Consider the following 24,117-nt stretch of genomic DNA (forward strand, 5'->3'; position numbering starts at 1 on the left):
TAGAAAACCTTTTTTTTTTTTTTCCAACACTGATCAAAGTAGAAATTTTTATTTTTTTTAATTTTTTTTTAGCTTTATTATTTATTTTTTTTCCTATGGGTTGCATTTAAAAAAAAAAGTCAAGACAATATTAGAAAAAACAAAAACAAAACTATATATGTTTAATGTCGTACTTCACTTGTTTAGAGACACTTTATTTGGACATTGGTCCTTTGGGACCATTTTTTTTTCTATGGGTTGCATTAAAAAAATAAATAAAAAAAAAAATAAAGAAAAAAGAAAAAAGCAAGACAATATTAGAAAAAAAAATAAAACCCCGAAAACTATACATGTTTAATGTCGTACGTCGCTTGTTTAGAGACACTTTATGTGGATGTTGGTCCTCTTTGACCTTTTTTTCCCCTATGGGTTGCATTAAAAAAAAAAAAAAAAAAAGAAAGCCAATATTAGAAAAAACAAAAAACTATATATTTTAATGTCATATGTCGCTTGTTTAGAGACACTTTATGTGGATGTTGGTCCTCTTGGAACTTTTTTTCCCCTATGGGTTGCATAAAAAAAAAGTCAAGACAATATTAGAAAAAACAAAAAGAAAACTATATATGTTTAATGTCGTACTTCACTTGTTTAGAGACACTTTATTTGGACATTGGTCCTTTGGGACCATTTTTTTTTTTTATGGGTTGCATTGAAAAAAAGAAAAAAAAGAAAAAAAGCAAGACAATATTAGAAAAAAAAAAAAAAAAAAAAACGATACATGCTTAATGTCATATGTTGCTTGTTTAGAGACACTTTATGTGGATGTTGGTCCTCTTTGACCTTTTTTTCCCTATGGGTTGCATTAAAAAAAAAAAATTAAAAAAAAGCAAGCCAATATTAGAAAAAAAAAATATATATATATATATATATATATATATTTTAATGTCATACGTCGCTTGTTTAGAGACACTTTATGTGGATGTTGGTCCTCTTGGACCTTTTTTTCCCTATGGGTTGCATAAAAAAAATAAAAAAATAAAAAAAGCAAGCTAATATTAGAAAAAAAAAAAAAAACAATATATTTTAATGTCATACGTTGCTTGTTTAGAGACACTTTATGTGGATGTTGGTCCTCTTGGACCTTTTTTTCCCTATGGGTTGCATGAACAAAAAAAAAAAGCAAGCCAATATTTGAAAAAACAAAAAACTATATATTTTAATGTCATATGTCGCTTGTTTAGAGACACTTTATGTGGATGTTGGTCCTCTTGGACCTTTTTTTCCTTATGGGTTGCATAAAAAAAACAAAACAAAAAAAAAAAACAAGCCAATATTAGAAAAAAAAAAAAACAATATATTTTAATGTCATACGTCGCTTGTTTAGAGACACTTTATGTGGATGTTGGTCCTCTTGGACCTTTTTTTCCTTATGGGTTGCATAAAAAAAAAAAATTTAAATAAAAAAAAAAAGCAAGCCAATATTAGAAAAAACAAAAAACTATATATTTTAATGTCATACGTCGCTTGTTTAGAGACACTTTATGTGGATGTTGGTCCTCTTGGACCTTTTTTCCCCTATGGGTTGCATGAAAAAAAAACAAAAAAAAAAACAAGCCAATATTAGAAAAAAAAAAAAATATATATATATATTTTAATGTCATACGCCGCTTGTTTAGAGACACTTTATGTGGATGTTGGTCCTCTTGGACCTTTTTTTCCTTATGGGTTGCATAAAAAAAAAAATTTAAATAAAAAAAAAAGCCAATATTAGAAAAAACTATATATTTTAATGTCATACGTCGCTTGTTTAGAGACACTTTATGTGGATGTTGGTCCTCTTTGACCTTTTTTTTCCCTATGGGTTGCATTAAAAAAAAAAAAAAAAAAAGAAAGCCAATATTAGAAAAAACAAAAAACTATATATTTTAATGTCATATGTCGCTTGTTTAGAGACACTTTATGTGGATGTTGGTCCTCTTGGAACTTTTTTTCCCCTATGGGTTGCATAAAAAAAAAGTCAAGACAATATTAGAAAAAACAAAAACAAAACTATATATGTTTAATGTCGTACTTCACTTGTTTAGAGACACTTTATTTGGACATTGGTCCTTTGGGACCATTTTTTTTTTTTATGGGTTGCATTGAAAAAAAGAAAAAAAAGAAAAAAAGCAAGACAATATTAGAAAAAAAAAAAAAAAAAAAAAACGATACATGCTTAATGTCATATGTTGCTTGTTTAGAGACACTTTATGTGGATGTTGGTCCTCTTTGACCTTTTTTTCCCTATGGGTTGCATTAAAAAAAAAAAATTAAAAAAAAGCAAGCCAATATTAGAAAAAAAAATAAATATATATATATATATATATATATATATATATATTTTAATGTCATACGTCGCTTGTTTAGAGACACTTTATGTGGATGTTGGTCCTCTTGGACCTTTTTTTCCCTATGGGTTGCATAAAAAAAATAAAAAAATAAAAAAAGCAAGCTAATATTAGAAAAAAAAAAAAAAACAATATATTTTAATGTCATACGTTGCTTGTTTAGAGACACTTTATGTGGATGTTGGTCCTCTTGGACCTTTTTTTCCCTATGGGTTGCATGAACAAAAAAAAAAAGCAAGCCAATATTTGAAAAAACAAAAAACTATATATTTTAATGTCATATGTCGCTTGTTTAGAGACACTTTATGTGGATGTTGGTCCTCTTGGACCTTTTTTTCCTTATGGGTTGCATAAAAAAAACAAAACAAAAAAAAAAAACAAGCCAATATTAGAAAAAAAAAAAACAATATATTTTAATGTCATACGTCGCTTGTTTAGAGACACTTTATGTGGATGTTGGTCCTCTTGGACCTTTTTTTCCTTATGGGTTGCATAAAAAAAAAAATTTAAATAAAAAAAAAAAGCAAGCCAATATTAGAAAAAACAAAAAACTATATATTTTAATGTCATACGTCGCTTGTTTAGAGACACTTTATGTGGATGTTGGTCCTCTTGGACCTTTTTTCCCCTATGGGTTGCATGAAAAAAAAACAAAAAAAAAAACAAGCCAATATTAGAAAAAAAAAAAATATATATATATATATTTTAATGTCATACGCCGCTTGTTTAGAGACACTTTATGTGGATGTTGGTCCTCTTGGACCTTTTTTTCCTTATGGGTTGCATAAAAAAAAAAAATTTAAATAAAAAAAAAAAGCAAGCCAATATTAGAAAAAACAAAAAACTATATATTTTAATGTCATACGTCGCTTGTTTAGAGACACTTTATGTGGATGTTGGTCCTCTTGGACCTTTTTTCCCCTATGGGTTGCATGAACAAAAAAACAAAAAAAAAAACAAGCCAATATTAGAAAAAAAAATATATATATATATATATTTTAATGTCATACGCCGCTTGTTTAGAGACACTTTATGTGGATGTTGGTCCTCTTGGACCTTTTTTTCCTTATGGGTTGCATAAAAAAAAAAATTTAAATAAAAAAAAAAGCCAATATTAGAAAAAACTATATATTTTAATGTCATACGTCGCTTGTTTAGAGACACTTTATGTGGATGTTGGTCCTCTTGGACCTTTTTTTCCCTATGGGTTGCATAAAAAAACAAAAAAAAAAAAACAAGCCAATATTAGAAAAAAAAAAAAAAAATATATATATATATATATATATATATATATATATATATTTTAATGTCATACGTCGCTTGTTTAGAGACACTTTATGTGGATGTTGGTCCTCTTGGACCCTTTTTACTACTTTGTACTATGTCTTTACTACTGAACTTTGATTTATATAAATGTGAAGTTTCAATAAAGTGCTTTAGTGAAAAAATAAAAATAAAACTTTATATGTATTACTTTGTTACCTTAAGCAATCACAAAGTCATTTCCAAACCAAGAGGCCGATAGATTTTTAGGGGAGCTGAACTGGTTAGTCTATAATCAGTGACATTTTATGATGTGATGCAGTAACATTGTATCACTTGTAGTTGAATTGTTACACTTTTGTCTGTTAATTGTGTGACTTCTTCAGATTGCACACCGCTGCGGAATATGTCGGCGCTACAGAAAGAGAAAACATCGGGCATACAATCTGCCGCCGCTAATTCTGCGATTTCTTCAGATTGCACACCGCTGCGGAATATGTCGGCGCTACAGAAAGTGAAAACATCGGGTATACAATCTGCCGCCAACACCGAGGGACGGGCCGCTCATACACTATAATAAAAGTTTAGTTGGACTCTTCATATAAAACTGTTTACAGCCGTTGCTGGTGCAGCTTTTATTATTCATTATCGGACCCGGAGCAGTTTACGGAGCAGTAAAGATCGGAAATTATGACGGCGAGACAACAATTACCCAATAAAATGGGAGAACGATATACTGCACCTTGTTGTTTTCAATTAAGAGGTAACTGTGCTTTTTTCCACCTATACTTTGAATCCGGCTCCTCGTAAAGATTATACTACCCGGCACGAGGAGGCGACGGGAGATATCGGGGGCCGTAATAAGCCCACCGGGGCCACTGAGAGACGACAGAGGTGTTCAGCGCATGCACCGCGATTACGGTTCCAGAGAAGTGACTGCGTCTCCTTTCCCGTGCCCACCCCATGTACTGACAGCAGTGGCGGCCGCTCATGCAGGGCCCCCCTAATCCATGTGTCCGGCCCCTAATCTACATGCAGGGCGCCAGACGCACGGATTCAATGAGGTTTATTTTTTATTTTTAGAAGCACATGATTAGAGCCCGAGGCTCTAATTGGCTTCAAAAAGGGTGGGGCTCGGGTCGCTAATGTCTTCCTGTTTCTCCTCCCGGCCAATCAGGAAGCAGGCCTTCAGAGTGCGGTTTGCCGCGGGTCCTATTAGCTGGGAGGAGAAGTGACTGCCGGTGTTCTGGCAGATAGTGTCCTGCCATCATATAGCGTCCACCCTGTACTGCGCATGCGCAGTACGGGGCAGAAGAAGCTTCGGAAAATCTCAGAAGCTGAACGGCGCCTGCGCCGTGAGTGGAGGTGGTAGCCCCACCATCCAAGCGGACATAGGGTTGTGAAAATTAGAGGGCCCCTCGCGGGCGAGCTTCGCTCGCCACGCTTCGGGCTCGGCCTCGCCGCGCTCGGCTCTTTTTTATTCCAACTCTATGTCCACTTGGATGGGGTGGGCTAGAACCTGGACTCACGGTGCAGGCGCCGTTCATCCTCGGAATCTGTGTTGCTGTGTACTGCGCATGCGCAGTAAACAGCGGACACTATCTGATGGGGGACCTTATATGATGGGACACCGGGACTCGGAGGAAGATGCAGGGAGGGTGGGGGAAGTCGCAACCTGGATGGGATAAGTGCAGGGGCTGGCGGTGGGGGGGGGGGGGGGGCATGGCGGGTGATATGGCGATTGAGTGAGGTGGGGGTGAATGACGATCAATAAAGCGAGCCCCGGGGAAGGGGATTTGGGGGCTGGCTGGCTGGGGAGGGTGACTAGAAGGCTGGAGAGGCCTCGGGCCGCCCCCCCCCATCAGCAACCAACTACTGACAGAGCATATTGGAACTGTTCTATTAAAGTCAATCTTCAGCCTTCCCTTCAGTCTTGCACAGGTGTACCGGCTCCTCTGCTGGACTGAAATTACTTCCTCTGATTTCACTGCACACTGTGAGCTTCTCACAACATGCATTAGAAGCTACAGAAAGTCAGATAGAGCCCCGCCTCATTTTCTGGCTGGAGACCACCACACCCTGACTGTCCCTTGCTCCGCCCCCTTTTATTCATTGGATTTCAGATCTTTAAATTATTGAGGCGCAGCACTGCAAGTGGGGAGTTAGCTAGGGTGATCTTTATGCACGAAACCCCTGACATCCACCCTTCAAGGCATTTTTATTTTATTTGCATGACTCCTCCCAAGAGCCCACCCACTGCCTGCATCAGGACTGAGGGCTCTTGAGAGGAGTACTGAGGCCGGGTGCTGTAATGTTTTCAGAAATGTCAAGGAAAAGATCCATAAGCCACACATCATGAGACAAACCCATGTGCATGGCAGCCTCAGCCCAGACCCCAGCTTAACTATGATTCCCTAGGATTAAGCTTCAAGGGGCAAAGGGAAATGTGTTGAATAAGCGATTTTGAAACGAGAGCCAGTCCTGGGGCGTTTCCTGAGACCGAGGTGTGTGATGACGCCACGAGCGATAGCTCCGCCCTACGTGTTTTGTCACATCTGACGTTGCCCGGGGCATAGAACCATTCGGGTTTTATTGAATACAAGGTGGCGGATCACTGAGGTGCCACTATCTATCAAGAGTTATCTGAAGAAGCGTGGATGAAGATTTCATTCATCACTTTAGCACTGTCTCTGGTTTCCTTTGTGTATTTATTTGGACTCATTTATGATTTATATCAGCTGTTGAATAAGTTGAATTAGCGCTGCACTTTATCCATTGGAACAAAGCAAAGGGAAACTTTCGCTCTAAAGCTGCAAATAGAGAAATTCCTGATTCTTGTGCTCTCAGTCACCAATGACATTGATCGAGGTTGGGCGCACACAGCGGCGATTTTCTTGCAGTGATTAATCGTTAGTGGAAATGATTGATAGCTGCACATTTTTGAAACATTGTAGGAGTATCAGCAATTAATCACTATTACGTTCCTACTTGTGTTCCTCACTCCATAGGGAGACATTTATTCCAAAATGTGTAACTATTGATCGTCCCAATTATTTGTGACAACATAAAAATAACTCATCCGCCGCTTTCATCCCACGCGCCACATTATATGGCCGCGCTATAATTACATCACATCGACTTTCAGATCGCACAAAACAAGAGGAATTCAGTTCCTTCTACAAAGGAGCTTTTATGGCGGAATACAAACTCCACATCAAAGGCGTCAATAAGGACATTTAGAGTGGAGCTCTTCTACTCTTTGCTTCTTTTTTTCCCCCTCTGTGAAAGTCTCTTCAATTATATTGCCAAGACTAAAATGAAGTCAAACTCCAGAGGAAAACCTTCTCGTGTTCAGACAGGAAGTGAGCGAAACGCATTATACAAATATGACAATGCTGTATCCATCTTTCTTCAATGTATTTAACCACCCCCCCCCCCCCCAAAAAAGGGGGTCACTTCCTATCCTGGTGACACGACAGGAAAAAATCTATCCAATGGAGAGACAGAAATCACAGCAATAAACATAGAAATGCAACGCAGAGTCACTGGGGGGGAGGGGGGGTGTGTAAACACCACTCCCTTATCAGGCCTGGGCCCCATCAGGTTAACAGGGGGACTGGGCAGGGGCTACAGTCCAACTTCAGAACCCTGGGTGGCCCTTTTTCCACTCCGTATCCCGACTACAACACCCACAATCCTGCGCTCATCAGAGAGGGGCCATGGCCAGGCGGAGCTCACTGCTTTGAAACTTTGGAGGATCTGCTGTGAGCTGGGCAGAGAGTGCAATGGCAATACTACAGACGGGCCCCCAAGGGCCAGCAGGCACACTACCTCCAGGTGAAGCTTCACTTTAAATGCTGAAGACGGGGATGCAGAGTGGGACATAATGGAGGAAGCAGAAAGTGCAGAGTGTAGGGGCAATAGAGGATTCAGGGGGTGCAGAGTGCAGGTAATGGGAAATGCAGAGTGTGGGGTAAAGGGAGATGCAAAGCAGGGGGGTAATGGGCTGGGCCGCTGATAGGAATCATGGGGCCCTGCACAGCTTACCGGCTGGGCCCCCTTCAGCCCCACCCCTGGACCCTCCCTAGACCCCGCCTTGAAACAAAGTGCAGGTTTGTCTTCAAGTGATATTTACCACTGCAGACACTACCACCAATGCCATAATGTACTGCAGACAGTGCCGCCAATGCCATTGGCAGCATTTGTGGCACTGTACCTGCCGGCAGCACATACGTTACGGCATTGGCAGCATGGGTGGTACTGTCTGCAGTACATTATGGCATTGGCGGCATGGGTGGCACTGTCTGCCGTACATTATGGCATTGGCGGCATGGGTGGCACTGTCTGCAGTACATTATGGCATTTTCGGCATGGGTGGCACTGTCTGCAGTACATTATGACATTGGCGGCATGAGTGGCACTGTCTGCAGTACATTATGGCATTGGCGGCATGGGTGGTACTGGCTGCAGGCAGCACATGTGCTATAGGCTGTAACACATGTGCTGACTGCAGAGACAGTGCCACCCATGCCATAATGTACTGCAGACAGTGCCACCCATGCCACCAATGCCATAATGTACTGCAGACAATGCCACCCATGCCACCATTGCCATAATGTATAGATGCTGCTGCTCCAAGCAAGCGCGCACCTGCGTTAGCCGGGCCCCAGGAGTCACTTGCTCTCTGACCCTGCTGCTGCCTGTACTGGAGTGTCAGTCAGTGTCAAAAGCAATTTTAGTCAGTCTGTCTGCTGCTTCCTTCTTTTCTTCTGCCGCCATTTGCCTCACTGCTTCTTCTCTCAGGCAGTGGAGAACAATGCAGAGCGCCATTGGTCGGGGTTGTTCGGTCATGGCTGGAGCAATTTTTTTTTACATTTTCTTCTGCATGCATTTGTTCTCTGTTCAGGTTGCCTGGGACCCCCTGCTGGCCGGGCCCGGTACAACAGGGCCAGTTGTACTGGCCTATCGGCGGCCCTGGTAATGGGGGATGCAGGGGGCACAGAGTGCAGGGTAATTGGGGATGCAAGGGTGCGGAATGTGGAGTAACGGGGGATGCAGAGGTGTAATGAGGGTACAGATAGAGTAATGGGGAATGCAGGAGGTGCAGTGTGCTGAGTAATGAGGAATGCAAGGGGAGAAGTAAGATGTAAGGGGGGATGCAGGGTTGTAGGGGTCTAGGGGGTACAGAGTATGGTACAGTGGGCAAGGCCACCAATAGGGTGTTCTGGGTGGGAGGCCCTTTCATGTAGGCTGTATAGAGTCCCATGATTTCTAATGGTGGCCATAGATTGCCAGCAGACCAGGTTTTCTAAGTCTGCCTGTTTGTTTTTTCTTTTTTTTTTAATATTTATATACTTTTTGCCCAAGCATGTTTAAATTCAACAACATTTTTCACCCTTTCCATTTATTAAAAAAGTTTTGAAGTACACTTCTACTTTTAAATACCACCCCCTACTGGCTGAACATCCAGACATTGTATATTGTGTGTAAGAGTTTACAGAATTCCCCCGGGCAATGACTTGGTTCGTCTCTCACCTGGGCAGGGCTGGGGGTTGCAGTCCTGGAACTCGGTGGCGGATCCCGAGCAGGGAAGTCCTCCGTTCCGAGGTTCGGGATTATTGCAGAACCGTTTCCTGGATCGGAACCCCAATTCACACTCTCGGGAACAGACGGACCAGGCTCCCCACGGGCTCCAGCCCCCACTGATTACACGAGCCGGACTCTTGCCATTCCGCATGAGATCGTCCACCAGAGCTGGAGGGAGAATGACAGAAGACCATTACTCTACACCAATGGTTGTCAACATGCAAGGTGTAGGGTGCTTCAACTGTGGCCCCTGACAGCTCCAAAAGGCCACACATAAATTCAATATATGACAGAAGATCATTAGACATTCTTAGAGGGCACAGACCAGCAACAGAAAGACATATTATAGGAGATATTGGGATATCAAGGACATGCTACATGAGACTTCTCCTGCTACTGACTGCTGGGGTCTGAAAAGGGTCACACAGCAGGTACTAAAGGTCCACATGCGGCCCTCAGGCTGCCGATTGGGCACCATACTCTATATGGTCAGTATTAGGCTAGGGATATCCACCGCTGTTGTAAAAATTCTACAAACAAAATCTTGGGGTGTTGGGTTGGGTCTCAGGGTTTCCGTATTGATCACCTCTAGGGTCTCGTCTGAAATATCAGGTCTGGAGTTGTAATTAATAAAGGCTATGCCCACAATATTTTCATCCAGTTCTTGGGGGGCGGGCAGGGATGGGTGGAATGAAAGATGTTTTTTCTTCCATATAGCAAAATTGGCACAGTTGCCCCTAAGGTTGAGTAGGGGGAAGATCCGTTTTGCCATCCCGTGGCCTCCGAGTTGTAATGGAAAGAACTTAAAGTATGTTTAGCCTTATTTCAGATGATGAAACGCGTTGAGCTGTATTGTGGCATGGTCTTTTATTTACTATGTATCAATTCAAATTATCCTGGTAACTTATTTGTCACATGACATGGTATCTATATATGTTTTTAACTTTTGTACGATAAATTTTTTTTACATTTTATATTCATCTGTTGGGTTGATGGTGCCACTCTATAGCTATGCCCTAGAAAGCCCCTATCTACAATGAACTAATGACTGTGGGTATGGGATGTGGGCATACGCTGACATTGAACCATTGTCAAAACATTTTCTGTATGTCAACATTGGCACAGTTGCCCCTAAGGTTGAGTTTGGGGGGGGGGGGGGTGTAGGTCTGTTTTGCCATTCCCTGGCAGAGTTGTAATTGAAAGAACTTAATGTATATTTGTCAGCCTTATTTCAGATGACGTCTCACAAGACACATTTAGAAATATTAAAACAAAGCCTTTCACCATTATTAAAATAAAAAAAAAAAAAGACAAGAGATTTCAGGTCGGATACAAACGTACAGTCTGTCTCACAGGCCACCGGGCCATCGTTGGCACAGAACCGGGTCTCTATTTTCTTCCTCCCGAACTGCAGGATATGGGGGTCTGACAGTTGCGCTCTGCAGGTATACCGGAAACGCTGCTCCTGGCGCGCTCCGCTCTGCGTGACGTTGACAGGCATCCAGGGCGTCCAAGGTGTGTTTCTCCGTACCTCAGGACACGCTTCAGGGTTACAAATCCTGAATTCCTGCAATTTGGGAGAGAATGGGATAAATCCATGCCAATACGTAATAGATCATTGTCTACAGAAGAGGAATTGCTGGAAGTTAACAAACAAGAACAGGAGCGGAGTGATTATTATGAGTAATGTAGGACACTTAGGAAGATTTTGCATTATTGAAGTTCCTTGAGGCTGCAAAATAGAAGATGGCCAAGTAGGTCTGGAGCCACCAAAATAGGTTCAAGGTGCCCACCATTGGACAAACGTACTCAGGTTTATTTAGCATCAGCCCATCACCTCTCAACTGTCTTGAATCATTTCAAATGGAAAGGAGATTGTGTGGTGGACCTGCACAGTGGGGACAATATTAAGCCAAGCCGAGAAGGATTGAGACGTAAACCAAGACCATAATACAGAAGAAACTCACTGTGCTGGTCATTTCATAGTAGGGCAAAGCTATAGACACTGTCCCCATCAGTCTGAACATGACAAACTCTCGGTGGGTGCTGGCTGTAACCATACACACCTTAAAATGCTCCACATGCTGCATTTTTGTTGTCTATGCCGGGATTCTTATGGTCTTTTTGGCCAAGATCCAATGTAGAATCTGTTCTTATCAGTGTCCAGTAGGGGTGGTCCGCCATCATTCTGGCCTTATGGCTGGCTCTATAGTATCTTGGCTGGTATGAAGGTGGTTCTGAGGGATCGTACCTAAGGGTAAGGAACCTGAGTTAAGCACCTATTGGGTAAGGCGATGGCCAGTAGTACTTCCCTTTTGTGGAGGATTCTGAGAGGCCCAGTGCCTCCTGATTTGAGAGGTGCTACCATATCTGGCCAGGGATTGGGAGGCAGAGAGCCTGGGGTGTTTAATGCCCCCTAGCAGTGGCATCCTGGGGGTTCTCCTAGTATCACTATGGGTATGAGCACTAGGCCATAACACCACTTGCACAATGCCTCATGAACGCCTCGCCTTTTGACTGAGACCAGGGTCATTTTTGTTACCAGGCCACAAGGCATAGCCACTGCCATGCACATTGGTACCTATGTTATTTATACACACTTCACGTTTGTAAGCCTTAGTGTCTTTCCCCTCATGCCTTGGGGGGGTCTCTCTTCGGTAAAGCCCCACACCCAGTACTCATTAGCTGATCATGAGTAGTGGGGTCATTTGGCTAGGTGGACCTGAGTGTGCCTTGCCACCATCAGGGTCTTCTGCCCAAGGGGGGCAAGGAGGGGTCTTTCCTCTTTGGGAGGGGACCATCTAGCATACCCTAGTGCACACCTTTCTTTTCAGTTCACGTTATTTTAAAGCCAAACTACAGACCATCTTTTGTTACGGAGGTGGGTGGTGGGTTGTTGGGGGTGGGCATATACACCTCTGCCAGGTTTTATTTCCCTTCTACAATCTCGCTGGGGAGATTTCCCCTCATTTCCTGTTGTCCGGTGCAGACACATGTAGCAACCGCACATCTAAAGCAGAGAGAGGAAGGCTTAGCACCTGTCCGGATATCATTGCTGTCTGCGTCTTCCCATCTCACTGCAAACTTACCATTCAATGGATGTTAAAAGGTACCAATATTCCAGAGTATATCTGACAAAGAGAATTATTTAAAATATCTACAGAGTTTTATTCCCCTTCACATTAAAACATTATTAAGATCACATTTCACCACATTACAGGCCATTGCAAAAATCCGCTTTCATTACACAAAGGTATCTCTAGGTACAACGACCTCCTATTGTCTCAAAGCCTCGTTCGTGTTCAACTCCTATAAATTCTATCTACTTGTTAATCTCAAATATTCAATTATCTTTTCATTATTCAAGCTCATGCTTGCAGAGGGATGAGACCACTTCTGCTGCATACATGATGTAAATCAGGATAGGTAGTTTACAGCTACGAGTGCCTTGTGAGCCTTTATATTACACACCGATCAGCCATAACATTATGATCACCCACCTAATATTGAGTAGGTCCCCCCAATTGCCGCCATAACAGCCCCGACTCGTCGAGGCATGGATTCCACGAGACAAAGCATCACACTTGCCTTCTTCCCTACTCTACTGCATGCCGGTGTCATCTCTTCCCCAGGTGTGACACACACGCATCAAGCTATCCACACGATGTAAAAGAAAATGTGATTCATCGGACCAGGGCACCTTCTTCCATTGCTCTGTGTCCAGTTCCGATCCTCACATACCTCTAAAGGTATACTGGGGTATCTGGCACCAAGCCATCAGTAGCAACTCCTTTATGTCCTGTAAGTTAAGTGGTGGGGCCTCCATGGATCAGACTGGTTTTTCCAGCACATCCCACAGATGCTCAATTGGATTGAGATCTGGAGAATATGGAGGCAAGGTCGAAACCTAAAGATCGTTATTTCCCTCAAACCATTCTTGCATTCATCAGACCAGGCCACCTTTTTCCATTGGTCCATGGTCCAGTTCTGATGCTTACATGCCCATTGTAAGCACTTTTGGCTGCATGGACACCCTGACCGGTCAGCGGCTACACAGCCCTCATACACAACAAACTGCAATTTGAGCTCCAGTGGCTCTTCTATTGGATCAGTTTACATGGGCAAGCCTTCCCTCCTCACCTCCATCAATGAGCCTAACCTCCCCACCTCCATCAATGAGCCTTCCCTTAAAACTTGCCTGGTGGGCCTCCATCAATCAGCTTTTCCACCTCACCTCCATCACTGAGCCTTCCCTCCCCACCTCCACCAATGAGCCTTCCCTCCCCGCCTTGCCTCCCCACCTCCACCAATGAGACTTCCCTCCCCACCTCCACCAATGAGACTTCCCTCCCCACCTCCATCAATGAGACTTCCCTCCCCACCTCCATCAATGAGCCTTCCCTCCCCACCTCCATCAATGAGCCTTCCCTCCCCACCTCCATCAATGAGCCTTCCCTCCCCACCTCCATCAATGAGCCTTCCCTCCCCACCTCCATCAATGAGCCTTCCCTCCCCACCTCCATCAATGAGCCTTCCCTCCCCACCTCCATCAATGAGCCTTCCCTCCCCACCTCCATCAATGAGCCTTCCCTCCCCACCTCCATCAATGAGCCTTCCCTCCCCACCTCCATCAATGAGCCTTTCCTCCCCAACTCCACCAATGAGCCTTCCCTCCCCACCTCCACCAATGAGCCTTCCCTCCCCACCTCCATCAATGAGCTTTCCCTCCCCATCTCCATCAATGAGCTTTCCCTCTCCACCTCCATCAATGAGCCTTGGCCAACCATCACCCTGTCAGTGGTCTGCCGGTTTTCCTTTCATGGACCACTTTTGGTCACTCCTGAATACTACAGAATGGGAACATCCCATAAGAGCTGCAGTTTTGGAGTTGCTCTGACCAAGTCGTCTAGACATTACAAACTGGCCCTTGTCAAAGTGCCTCTAATCCTTACACTTGCCCATTTTTTCTTCTCTCAACACAGCAACTTCAGGGTCAACATGTTCACTTTCTGTCTAATATCCCACCCACTTTCAGATATCATTGTAATGAGATAATCAATGCTATTCACTTGACCTGTCAGTAGTCATAACGTTATGGCTGATTGGCATGTTATTATACTGATGTGATTTTGTAGATCTGATACCCCTTTTATCTCCTGAAGAAGCAGATTAAACAACTGGGAAACGCGTTGTCAAGTGGTCTCATCTCTATGCAAGTATCAGCTTGAATAATCAAAAGATAATTGAATGTTTGAGATTACCAAGTAGATACAATTTGTAGGAGATGAACAGGAGGCCTTGAGACAGTAGGAGGTCATTATACTTAGAAAAGTATATCTTTGTATAATGAAACAAGAGGGTTTCTGATCTAAATAAAGTTTTAATGAGAACAAGAACAGTCTGATTTTTTTTTAAATAATTCTTTTTGTGAATATACTCTCGAACGTTAGTACTTTTTAAAGCTGAACTCCAGGAATCCCGCTACTTTGTGAAAACTGCAGGTATGCCATGCCTGCCACCTCATAGACTTCTATTATTCACATCTGACTGGTTGATTGCGCTCCAGGAAGAGCTGTTCCAATGACTGCTCACTCTGGTCTCAGCTCCTTCAAGTGCAGAGTTGCTGGAACTGCTATGCCCCCCCCCCATCCTTCTGCCCATTCACAGAAGCCTTTGTATTATGTGAACTTATTCCCTCTTCTCACAGCCAGGATGTATACTCTAGGGGTTCAATACACCTGTCACATATACTCTCTCAAGATCTGAAAAAAAGAATCGTTGCTCTACATAAAGATGGCCTAGGCTATAAGAAGATTGCCAAGACCCTGAAAATTAGCTGCAGCACGGTGGCCAAGACCATACAGCGGTTTAACAGGACAGGTTCCACTCAGAACAGGCCTTGCCATGGTCCACCAAAGAAGTTGAGGTCACGTGCTCAGCGTCATATCCCTATTGGGAAATAGAAGTATGAGTGCTGCCGGCATTGCTGCAGAGGTTGTAGGGGTGGGGGGGTCGGCCTGTCAGTGCTCAGACCATACGCCGCACACTGCATCAAATTGGTCTGCATGGCTGTGGTACTAGAAGGAAGCCTCTTCTAAAGATGATGCACAAGAAAACCTGCAAACTGTTTGCAGAAGTCATGCACACTAAGGAGATGGATTACTGGAACCATGTCCTGTGGTCTGATGAGACCAAGATAAAGGTATTTGGTGTCAGATGGTGACAAGCGTGTGTGGGGGCAACCAGGTGAGGAGGACAAAGACAAGTGTGTCTTGTCTACAGTCAGGCATGGTGTGGGAGTGCCATGGTCTGGGGCTGCATGAGTGCTGGCACTGGACTGGGCCGCAAGGCAGTATTCTAACATGATACCAACCCCAAACACACCTCCAACACCACCACTGCCTTGCTATAGAAGCTGAAGGTAAAGGTGATGGACTGGCCAAGCATGTCTCCAGACCTAAACCCTATTGGTCATCTGTGGGACATCCTCAAACGGAAGGTGGAGGAGCGCAAGGTCTCCGGCATCCACCAGCACTGTGATGTCATCATGGAGGAGGGGAAGAGGACTCCAGTGACAACCTGTGAAGCTCTGGTGACCTCCATGCCCAAGAGGGTGAAGGCCGTGCTGGAAAATAATGGCGGCCACACAAAATATTGACACTTAGGGCCCAATTTGGAGATTTTCACTTAGGGGTGTACTGACTTTTGTGGCCAGTGGTTTAGACATTAATGGCTGTGTGTTGAGTTATTTTGAGGGGACAGGAAATTTACACTGTTATACAAGCTGTACACTCACTACTTTACATTGTAGACAAGTGTCATTTCTTCAGTGTTGTCACATGAAAAGAGAGAAGAAAAGATTTACACACATGTGAGGGGTGTACTTACTTTTGTGAGATACTGTAAGTATTTGATCCCCTATCAATCAGCAAGATTTCTGGCTCCCGGGTGTCTTCTATACAGGTATTGAGCTGAGGTTAGGAGCATTCTCTTAAAGGGAGTGCTCCTAATCTCAGCTTGTAACCTGTATAAAAGACACCTGTCCACAGAAGCAATCAATCGGGTTCCAATCTCTCCACCATGGCCAAGACCAAAGAGTTGTCCAAGGACGTCAAGGACAAGATTGGAGACCTACACAAGGCTGCAAATGGAAGAAACACAAAATAACGGTCAGTCTCCCTCTGTCTGGGGCTCCATGGAAGATCTCACCTCGTGGAGGTTCAATGATCAGGAGAACGGTGAGGAATCCGCCCAGAACTACACAGGAGGATCTTCTCAATGATCTCAGCTGGGACCATAGTCACCAAGAAAACAATTGATAACACTCTACACCGTGAAGGGATGAAATCCTGCAGCCCCCGCAAGGTCCCCCCGCTCAAGAAATCACATGTACAGGTCCGTCTGAAGGGTACTAATGAACATCTGAATGATTCAGAGGAGAGCTGGGTCTTGTGGTCAGAGGAGACCAAAATCCAGCTCTTTGGTATCAACTTGAACTCGCCGTGTTTGGAGGAGGAGGAATGCTGCCTATGACCCCCCCAAGAACACCATCCCCCACCGTCATACATGGAGGACCTATGACCCCAAGAACATCATCCCCCCACCGTCATACATGGGGGACCTATGACCCCAAGAACACCATCCCCCACCGTCATACATGGAGGTCCTATGACCCCAAGAACACCATCCCCCACCGTCATACATGGAGGACCTATGACCCCAAGAACATCATCCCCCACCGTCATACATGGAGGTCCTATGACCCCAAGAACATCATCCCCCACCGTCATACATGGAGGACCTATGACCCCAAGAACACCATCCCCCCACCGTCATACATGGGGGACCTATGACCCCAAGAACACCATCCCCCACCGTCATACATGGAGGTCCTATGACCCCAAGAACACCATCCCCCCACCGTCATACATGGGGGACCTATGACCCCAAGAACACCATCCCCCACCGTCATACATGGAGGTCCTATGACCCCAAGAACACCATCCCCCACCATCATACATGGGGGACCTATGACCCCAAGAACACCATCCCCCACCGTCATACATGGAGGACCTATGACCCCAAGAATACCATCCCCCACCATCATACATGGAGGACCTATGACCCCAAGAACACCATCCCCCACCGTCATACATGGAGGTCCTATGACCCCAAGAACACCATCCCCAACCGTCCTACATGGAGGACCTATGACCCCAAGAACACCATCCCCAACCGTCATACATGGAGGACCTATGACCCCAAGAACACCATCCCCCACCATCATACATGGAGGACCTATGACCCCAAGAACATCATCCCCCCACCGTCATACATAGAGGACCTATGACCCCAAGAACATCATCCCCCCCACCGTCATACATGGAGGACCTATGACCCCAAGAACACCATCCCCAACCGTCCTACATGGAGGACCTATGACCTCAAGAACACCATCCCCCCACCGTCATACATGGAGGACCTATGACCCCAAGAACACCATCCCCCCACCGTCATACATGGAGGACCTATGACCCCAAGAATACCATCCCCCACCATCATACATGGAGGACCTATGACCCCAAGAACACCATCCCCCACCGTCATACATGGAGGTCCTATGACCCCAAGAACACCATCCCCAACCGTCCTACATGGAGGACCTATGACCCCAAGAACACCATCCCCAACCGTCATACATGGAGGACCTATGACCCCAAGAACACCATCCCCCACCATCATACATGGAGGACCTATGACCCCAAGAACATCATCCCCCCACCGTCATACATAGAGGACCTATGACCCCAAGAACATCATCCCCCCCACCGTCATACATGGAGGACCTATGACCCCAAGAACACCATCCCCAACCGTCCTACATGGAGGACCTATGACCTCAAGAACACCATCCCCCCACCGTCATACATGGAGGACCTATGACCCCAAGAACATCATCCCCCCACCGTCATACATGGAGGACCTATGACCCCAAGAACACCATCCCCCCACCGTCATACATGGAGGACCTATGACCCTAAGAACACCATCCCCCCACCGTCCTACATGGAGGACCTATGACCCCAAGAACACCATCCCCCACCTTCATACATGGAAGTGGAGACATTATGCTTCGGGGGTATTTTTCTGCTAAGCAGACCGCATAACTTCACTGCATCAAAGGGACGATGAAGGAGGCCATGTACCATCAAATCTTGGGTGGAAAACCTCCTTTCCTCAGCCAGGGCATTGAAAATGGACCATGGATGAGTATTCCAGCATGACAATGACCCAAAAACACACGGCCAAGGCAACATAAGGAGTGGCTCAAGAAGAAGAACATTAAGGTCCAGGAGATGCCTAGCCAGTCTCCAGACCTTAATCCCTGGGAAAATTATGTGGAGGGAGCTGAAAGTTCGAGTTACCAAACGTCAGCCTGGAAACCTTATTGACTTGGAGAAGATCTGCAAAGAGGACAAAATCCCCCTTGAGATGTGTGCGAACCTGGAGGCCAACTCCAAGAAACGTCCGACCTCTGTGATCGCCAACAAGAGGTTTTGCCACCAAGTACCAAGTCATGTTTTGCAAAGGGGGTCAAATACTTATTTCACTCATTAAATCCCTTCCATACCGCAGACCGTCATACCACGTCCTTGGCTTTCATTGGAGATATCTGAATGATGCCTGCAGCTACAGCCATCATTCAGATATTGGAGCTGGCGATTCTGAGCACGATAAGAATGATCATAGCGGCTTGATCGTTCTTAGCGCTGACGGGAGTCGACACCGCCCCCCCCCCCTCCTCCTCTATGCTTCTCTGAGCTCTCCCGTGCGATTGGGGTTGTTCGTTGGTTGAATTTACTCTTGCCATGCCTACCCAAAACCTCTAGAAAACGTTAGGATGGGATTGGGCATTAATTGTCCCCAGAAATCAAAGCGGTTATGTCATGGGACTAGTTGGTGACATCATCAGCTAAAAAAAAAAAAAAAAAAAAAACAACAACACCACCACTGGTAAACTCGTCCACATGGAGAACTTTGACGGGTCAAACTTCACAATAGATTTTGCCACAAAATGTCTTTTGAGATGTTAAACCTTCGAGGTCCCGAAATTCCAGAAGGTGGAAGGTTCTACTGGTCTAATAGTAGCCGGAATCGGTGGACTACTCTAGCGCCAGCCATCATTGGACCACCGACTTGCCCTACACATCTGCAGACCATGTCCTGGATGGATGGATGGATGGATGGATGGAGTCACATGGGGGAACCTGTCCTGAAGGATGAGCGACATACCTGGGAGCAGCCGGGGCAGGTGTTCCCGTTCTCACAGGTCCGCTGTCTGGTGTGGACCCCGCCTCCGCAGTCAGCGCTGCACTTACTCCACGAACCCCAAGAGGACCAGAAGATGGGCACCGGGCAGGGGTTGTTCTCGTTGCAGAAACTGAAAGGAGAAAGAACAGTAAAGATCCGGAAACCCCCAACCTATGGCTGCCACTAGACAGAGGTCAGGCCTTGGGGGGCCAGTGGCCATTACATCCATACACATACAGCCCTGTATATAATAAGGTGAAGTACAATGTGACACACACGTATCAGTTAGAGGTGGGGAGGTGGGATTTGATTCCATGTGATATATTCCTCCTATAGAGGGAGCAATGTTTGCTATGCACTGAATTTTAATAGACCTTTCTAAATAAATTTGGAGTTTAATGGACTGTTAACCCAATAGGTGAGCCTCACCTTGTTGGCGTGTAATCTCCATTACACGCCAACAAGGAGTATGTAATGTATAGAGTGCAGAGGTCAGGAGAATATAACATACAATGTGTAGGGGTCAGGAGTATGCAACAATGTGCAGGGGTCTGGAGTATGTAATGCATAGAGCGCAGAGGTCAGAAGCACATACAATGTGCAGGGGGAGTCAGGTGTATGTAATATAAAGAGTGCAGAGGTCAGGGGTATTTAATGTACAATGTGCAGCATCAGGAGTATGTAACGTACATTGTGTGGAGGTCAGGAGTATGTACCATACAGAGTGCAGGGATCAGGTGTATGTAACGTACAGAGTGCAGGGATCAGGCGTATGTAATGTACAGAGTGCAGGGATCAGGCGTATGTAACGTACAGAGTGCAGGGATCAGGCGTATGTAACGTACAGAGTGCAGGGATCAGGCGTATGTAACGTACAGAGTGCAGGGATCAGGCGTATGTAACGTACAGAGTGCAGGGATCAGGCGTATGTAACGTACAGAGTGCAGGGATCAGGCGTATGTAACGTACAGAGTGCAGGGATCAGGCGTATGTAACGTACAGAGTGCAGGGATCAGGCGTATGTAACGTACAGAGTGCAGGGATCAGGCGTATGTAATGTACAGAGTGCAGGAGTAAGGAGTATTTAATGTATAGAATGCAGGGGTCAGGAATATGATGCAAACTACAGAGTCATGAGTATTTAATGTATAGAGTGCAGGGGCCAGGAGTATGTAATGTGCAGAGTGTGGGGATCAGGACTGTACAGAATACAAGGGAGAGTATGTAATGTACAGAGATCATGAGTATGTAATGTACAGAGTACAGAGGTCAGGAGTATGTTATGTACAGAGTATAGGGGTGAGTATGTAATGTACAGAGTGCAGGGATCAGGAGTGTGTAATGTGCAGAGTGCAAGGGTGAGTATGTAATGTACAAAGATCAGGAATATGTAACGTACAGAGTGCAGGGACCAGGAATATGTAACGTACAGAGCGCAGGGGTAAGGAGTATGTAATGTACAGAGCGCAGGGGTAAGGAGTATGTAATGTACAGAGTGCAGGGGTCAGGAGTATGTAACCTACAGAGTGCAAGGATCTCCGCTAGCACTCCATGGGAAATAAAAAGTCCCCGCTCTGCCCCCAGGCTCAATTGCCAGACTAATGGAGCCTGGGCCTGGGACAGGAGAGTCAGCTCTACCCCCATATCAGTGGGCCTGCCCACGGTGTCGCCCTTCCACCCCCACCTATGCGATCTACGCCAACCCCGGCAGGAAAACCTTTCCTCTGCGCTCTGATAGTGTCAAACGTAGCTAGCATAAGGGGGCGGAGCAACACCATAGCACAGCCAGAAAGCAAGCGCGGTCAGCAGCATTCATCACCATCATGCGTTATATTGCTGTGTAATGCCCACAGAGTCATTCCGGGGTGAACTTCCACTTTAGTGAATGCCAAGTGTTGTGTGTTCAGCGCACAGCTGCGCGCCTCTAGTTTCCATCTTTCAGCACCGGGGGCGTGGAAGCCACACAGTGACCGGGTCCTGACCAGCCGGGCACACAGACTGGCACACAGAGACCTGGCGGGGTTTTCTTCTTCCTCGCCGTCACGACAGAGCGCCGTCAGCGGATAATGAGAGGGGGCAGGGAGAGCGGGCGACGCACAGACCGAATTATCACATTTAACAGATTATTAATGAACTCGGCGCCCCTCTCTGCTTTCCATCTGAAAGGTCGGAAGCGGAGGAGACATCTGCCCCGGGGGGGGGGGGGGGGGGCAAACATCCGGCACATCTCTAATTAGGGAACTAGAAGCAAATTAATCGTCTCCATTACCAGACGTAAGCAGTGCCGCGAAGTGGCCGGGATCAGACCCCACGACATCCGTATTTCATAACAAGTCGCCCGCCCGCGCCAGAGAGCCTGACAAACCATCACCGTCCGGATCCAGGAGCCGCACGCGCGTGTCGTCAACCGTACCACAGATACACACAGCACATCAGTGTGGGTCAGTTTAGCATGCCCTAAAGAGGACATGAATCAGATATACAGGATATTCATTCTAAGGCCTCTTTGCACACTGCACCTTTTTTTTTTTTTTTTACTGAACTAAAATACATCCCATTAGTTGTTATGTGTCTGTGCACACAGGCGCTAAACAAGCGCTCTGCATTCTTCAGTTAGAAATAAATAAAAAGAAGAAAAATATGCATTTTTTTGTCAAAATGTAAATTTTTGTCATTTGTCTACAAAATGTACACAAATGACAAAAATTTACATTTATATATTGTGCAGGACAAAAAAAAAAAAACACTAGAAAACGTTTTCACGCATGCACGGAAATTTGCGTGGAAATTGCACAAACGCATATGTGTGAAAATGCATGCAAAAAAAAAAAAAACGTCTGAAAAAGTAGATGCTCAACTGGAGCATCGTGTGCAAGAGGTCTAAGGCAGCACTTCACAAAAAAAAAAAAAAAAAAAAAAAAAAGAATGGACCACCCGACACATTGTTTATAAACATTCATCAGACCGGAGATAGAGAGATACAAAGTAACACTATCTCCGGTCTGATCAATGTGTATAAACAATCTTACTTTGGATCTCTTTAGCTCCTTTCTGAACTATGTTTATAAACAATGTTACTTTGGATCTATCTATCTATCTCCTGTCTGATCAATGTTTATAAACAATGTTACTTTGTATCTCTCCATCCAGGGCTGGAGCAAGGATTTTTGACACCCTAGGCGAAACCTCATTTTGCCACCGCCCCCCCTTGGCTCCACCCCTGACCCCACCTTCTTTGCCCTGCCCATGTATACCCCACCTTTTTAATGAAGCGCCCATCAAATGTAGACTCACCAGTGTCCATCAAATGCAGCATCACCAGCACCCATCAACTGCAGCCACACCAGCACCCATCAACTGCAGCCACACCAGCGCCCATCAAATGCAGCATCACCAGCACCCATCAACTGCAGCCACGCCAGCGCCCATCAACTGCAGCCACGCCAGCGCCCATCAACTGCAGCCACGCCAGCGCCCATCAACTGCAGCCACGCCAGCGCCCATCAACTGCAGCCACACCAGCGCCCATCAACTGCAGCCACACCAGCGCCCATCAACTGCAGCATCACCAGCACCCATCAACTGCAGCCACACCAGCGCCCATCAAATGCAGCCACACCAGCGCCCATCAAATGCAGCATCACCAGCACCCATCAAATGCAGCATCACCAGCACCCATCAACTGCAGCCTCGCCAGCGCCCATCAACTGCAGCCTCGCCAGCACCCATCAACTGCAGCCACACCAGCGCCCATCAAATGCAGCCACACCAGCGCCCATCAAATGCAGCCACACCAGCGCCCATCAAATGCAGCATCACCAGCACCCATCAACTGCAGCCACGCCAGCGCCCATCAACTGCAGCCACGCCAGCGCCCATCAACTGCAGCCACGCCAGCGCCCATCAAATGCAGCCTCGCCAGCGCCCATCAACTGCAGCCTCGCCAGCGCCCATCAACTGCAGCCTCGCCAGCGCCCATCAACTGCAGCCTCGCCAGCGCCCATCAACTGCAGCCTCGCCAGCGCCCATCAACTGCAGCCTCGCCAGCGCCCATCAACTGCAGCCTCGCCAGCGCCCATCAACTGCAGCCTCGCCAGCGCCCATCAACTGCAGCCTCGCCAGCGCCCATCAACTGCAGCCTCGCCAGCGCCCATCAACTGCAGCCTCGCCAGCGCCCATCAACTGCAGCCTCGCCAGCGCCCATCAACTGCAGCCTCGCCAGCGCCCATCAACTGCAGCCTCGCCAGCTCCCATCAACTGCAGCCACGCCAGCGCCCATCAACTGCAGCCTCGCCAGCGCCCATCAACTGCAGCCTCGCCAGCGCCCATCAACTGCAGCCTCGCCAGCGCCCATCAACTGCAGCCTCGCCAGCGCCCATCAACTGCAGCCTCGCCAGCGCCCATCAACTGCAGCCTCGCCAGCGCCCATCAACTGCAGCCTCGCCAGCGCCCATCAACTGCAGCCTCGCCAGCGCCCATCAACTGCAGCCTCGCCAGCGCCCATCAACTGCAGCCTCGCCAGCGCCCATCAACTGCAGCCTCGCCAGCGCCCATCAACTGCAGCCTCGCCAGCGCCCATCAACTGCAGCCT

The 24,117-nt window shown here is 46.1% G+C and overlaps 1 protein-coding gene across 2 annotated transcripts in view; it reads right to left on the minus strand.

Moving 5' to 3' along the window:
* Window positions 1–24,117, minus strand: part of SEMA5B (semaphorin 5B) — a 492,183-nt gene that overhangs the window by 38,546 nt on the left and 429,520 nt on the right. For both annotated transcript variants that reach the window (XM_077449725.1, XM_077449726.1), the window contains exons 16-18: window positions 19,509–19,656; window positions 10,557–10,782; window positions 9,165–9,383 (exon numbers count right to left, since the gene is read on the minus strand). In XM_077449725.1, coding sequence (XP_077305851.1) covers window positions 9,165–9,383; window positions 10,557–10,782; window positions 19,509–19,656 — 593 coding nt within the window. The remainder of the gene's footprint in view (window positions 1–9,164; window positions 9,384–10,556; window positions 10,783–19,508; window positions 19,657–24,117) is intronic.

This window comes from Lithobates pipiens, unplaced genomic scaffold (assembly GCF_037356315.1).
Source record: "Lithobates pipiens isolate NorthernLeopardFrog02 unplaced genomic scaffold, aLitPip1_a1.2 Scaffold_22, whole genome shotgun sequence".
Lineage (NCBI taxonomy): Eukaryota > Metazoa > Chordata > Amphibia > Anura > Ranidae > Lithobates > Lithobates pipiens.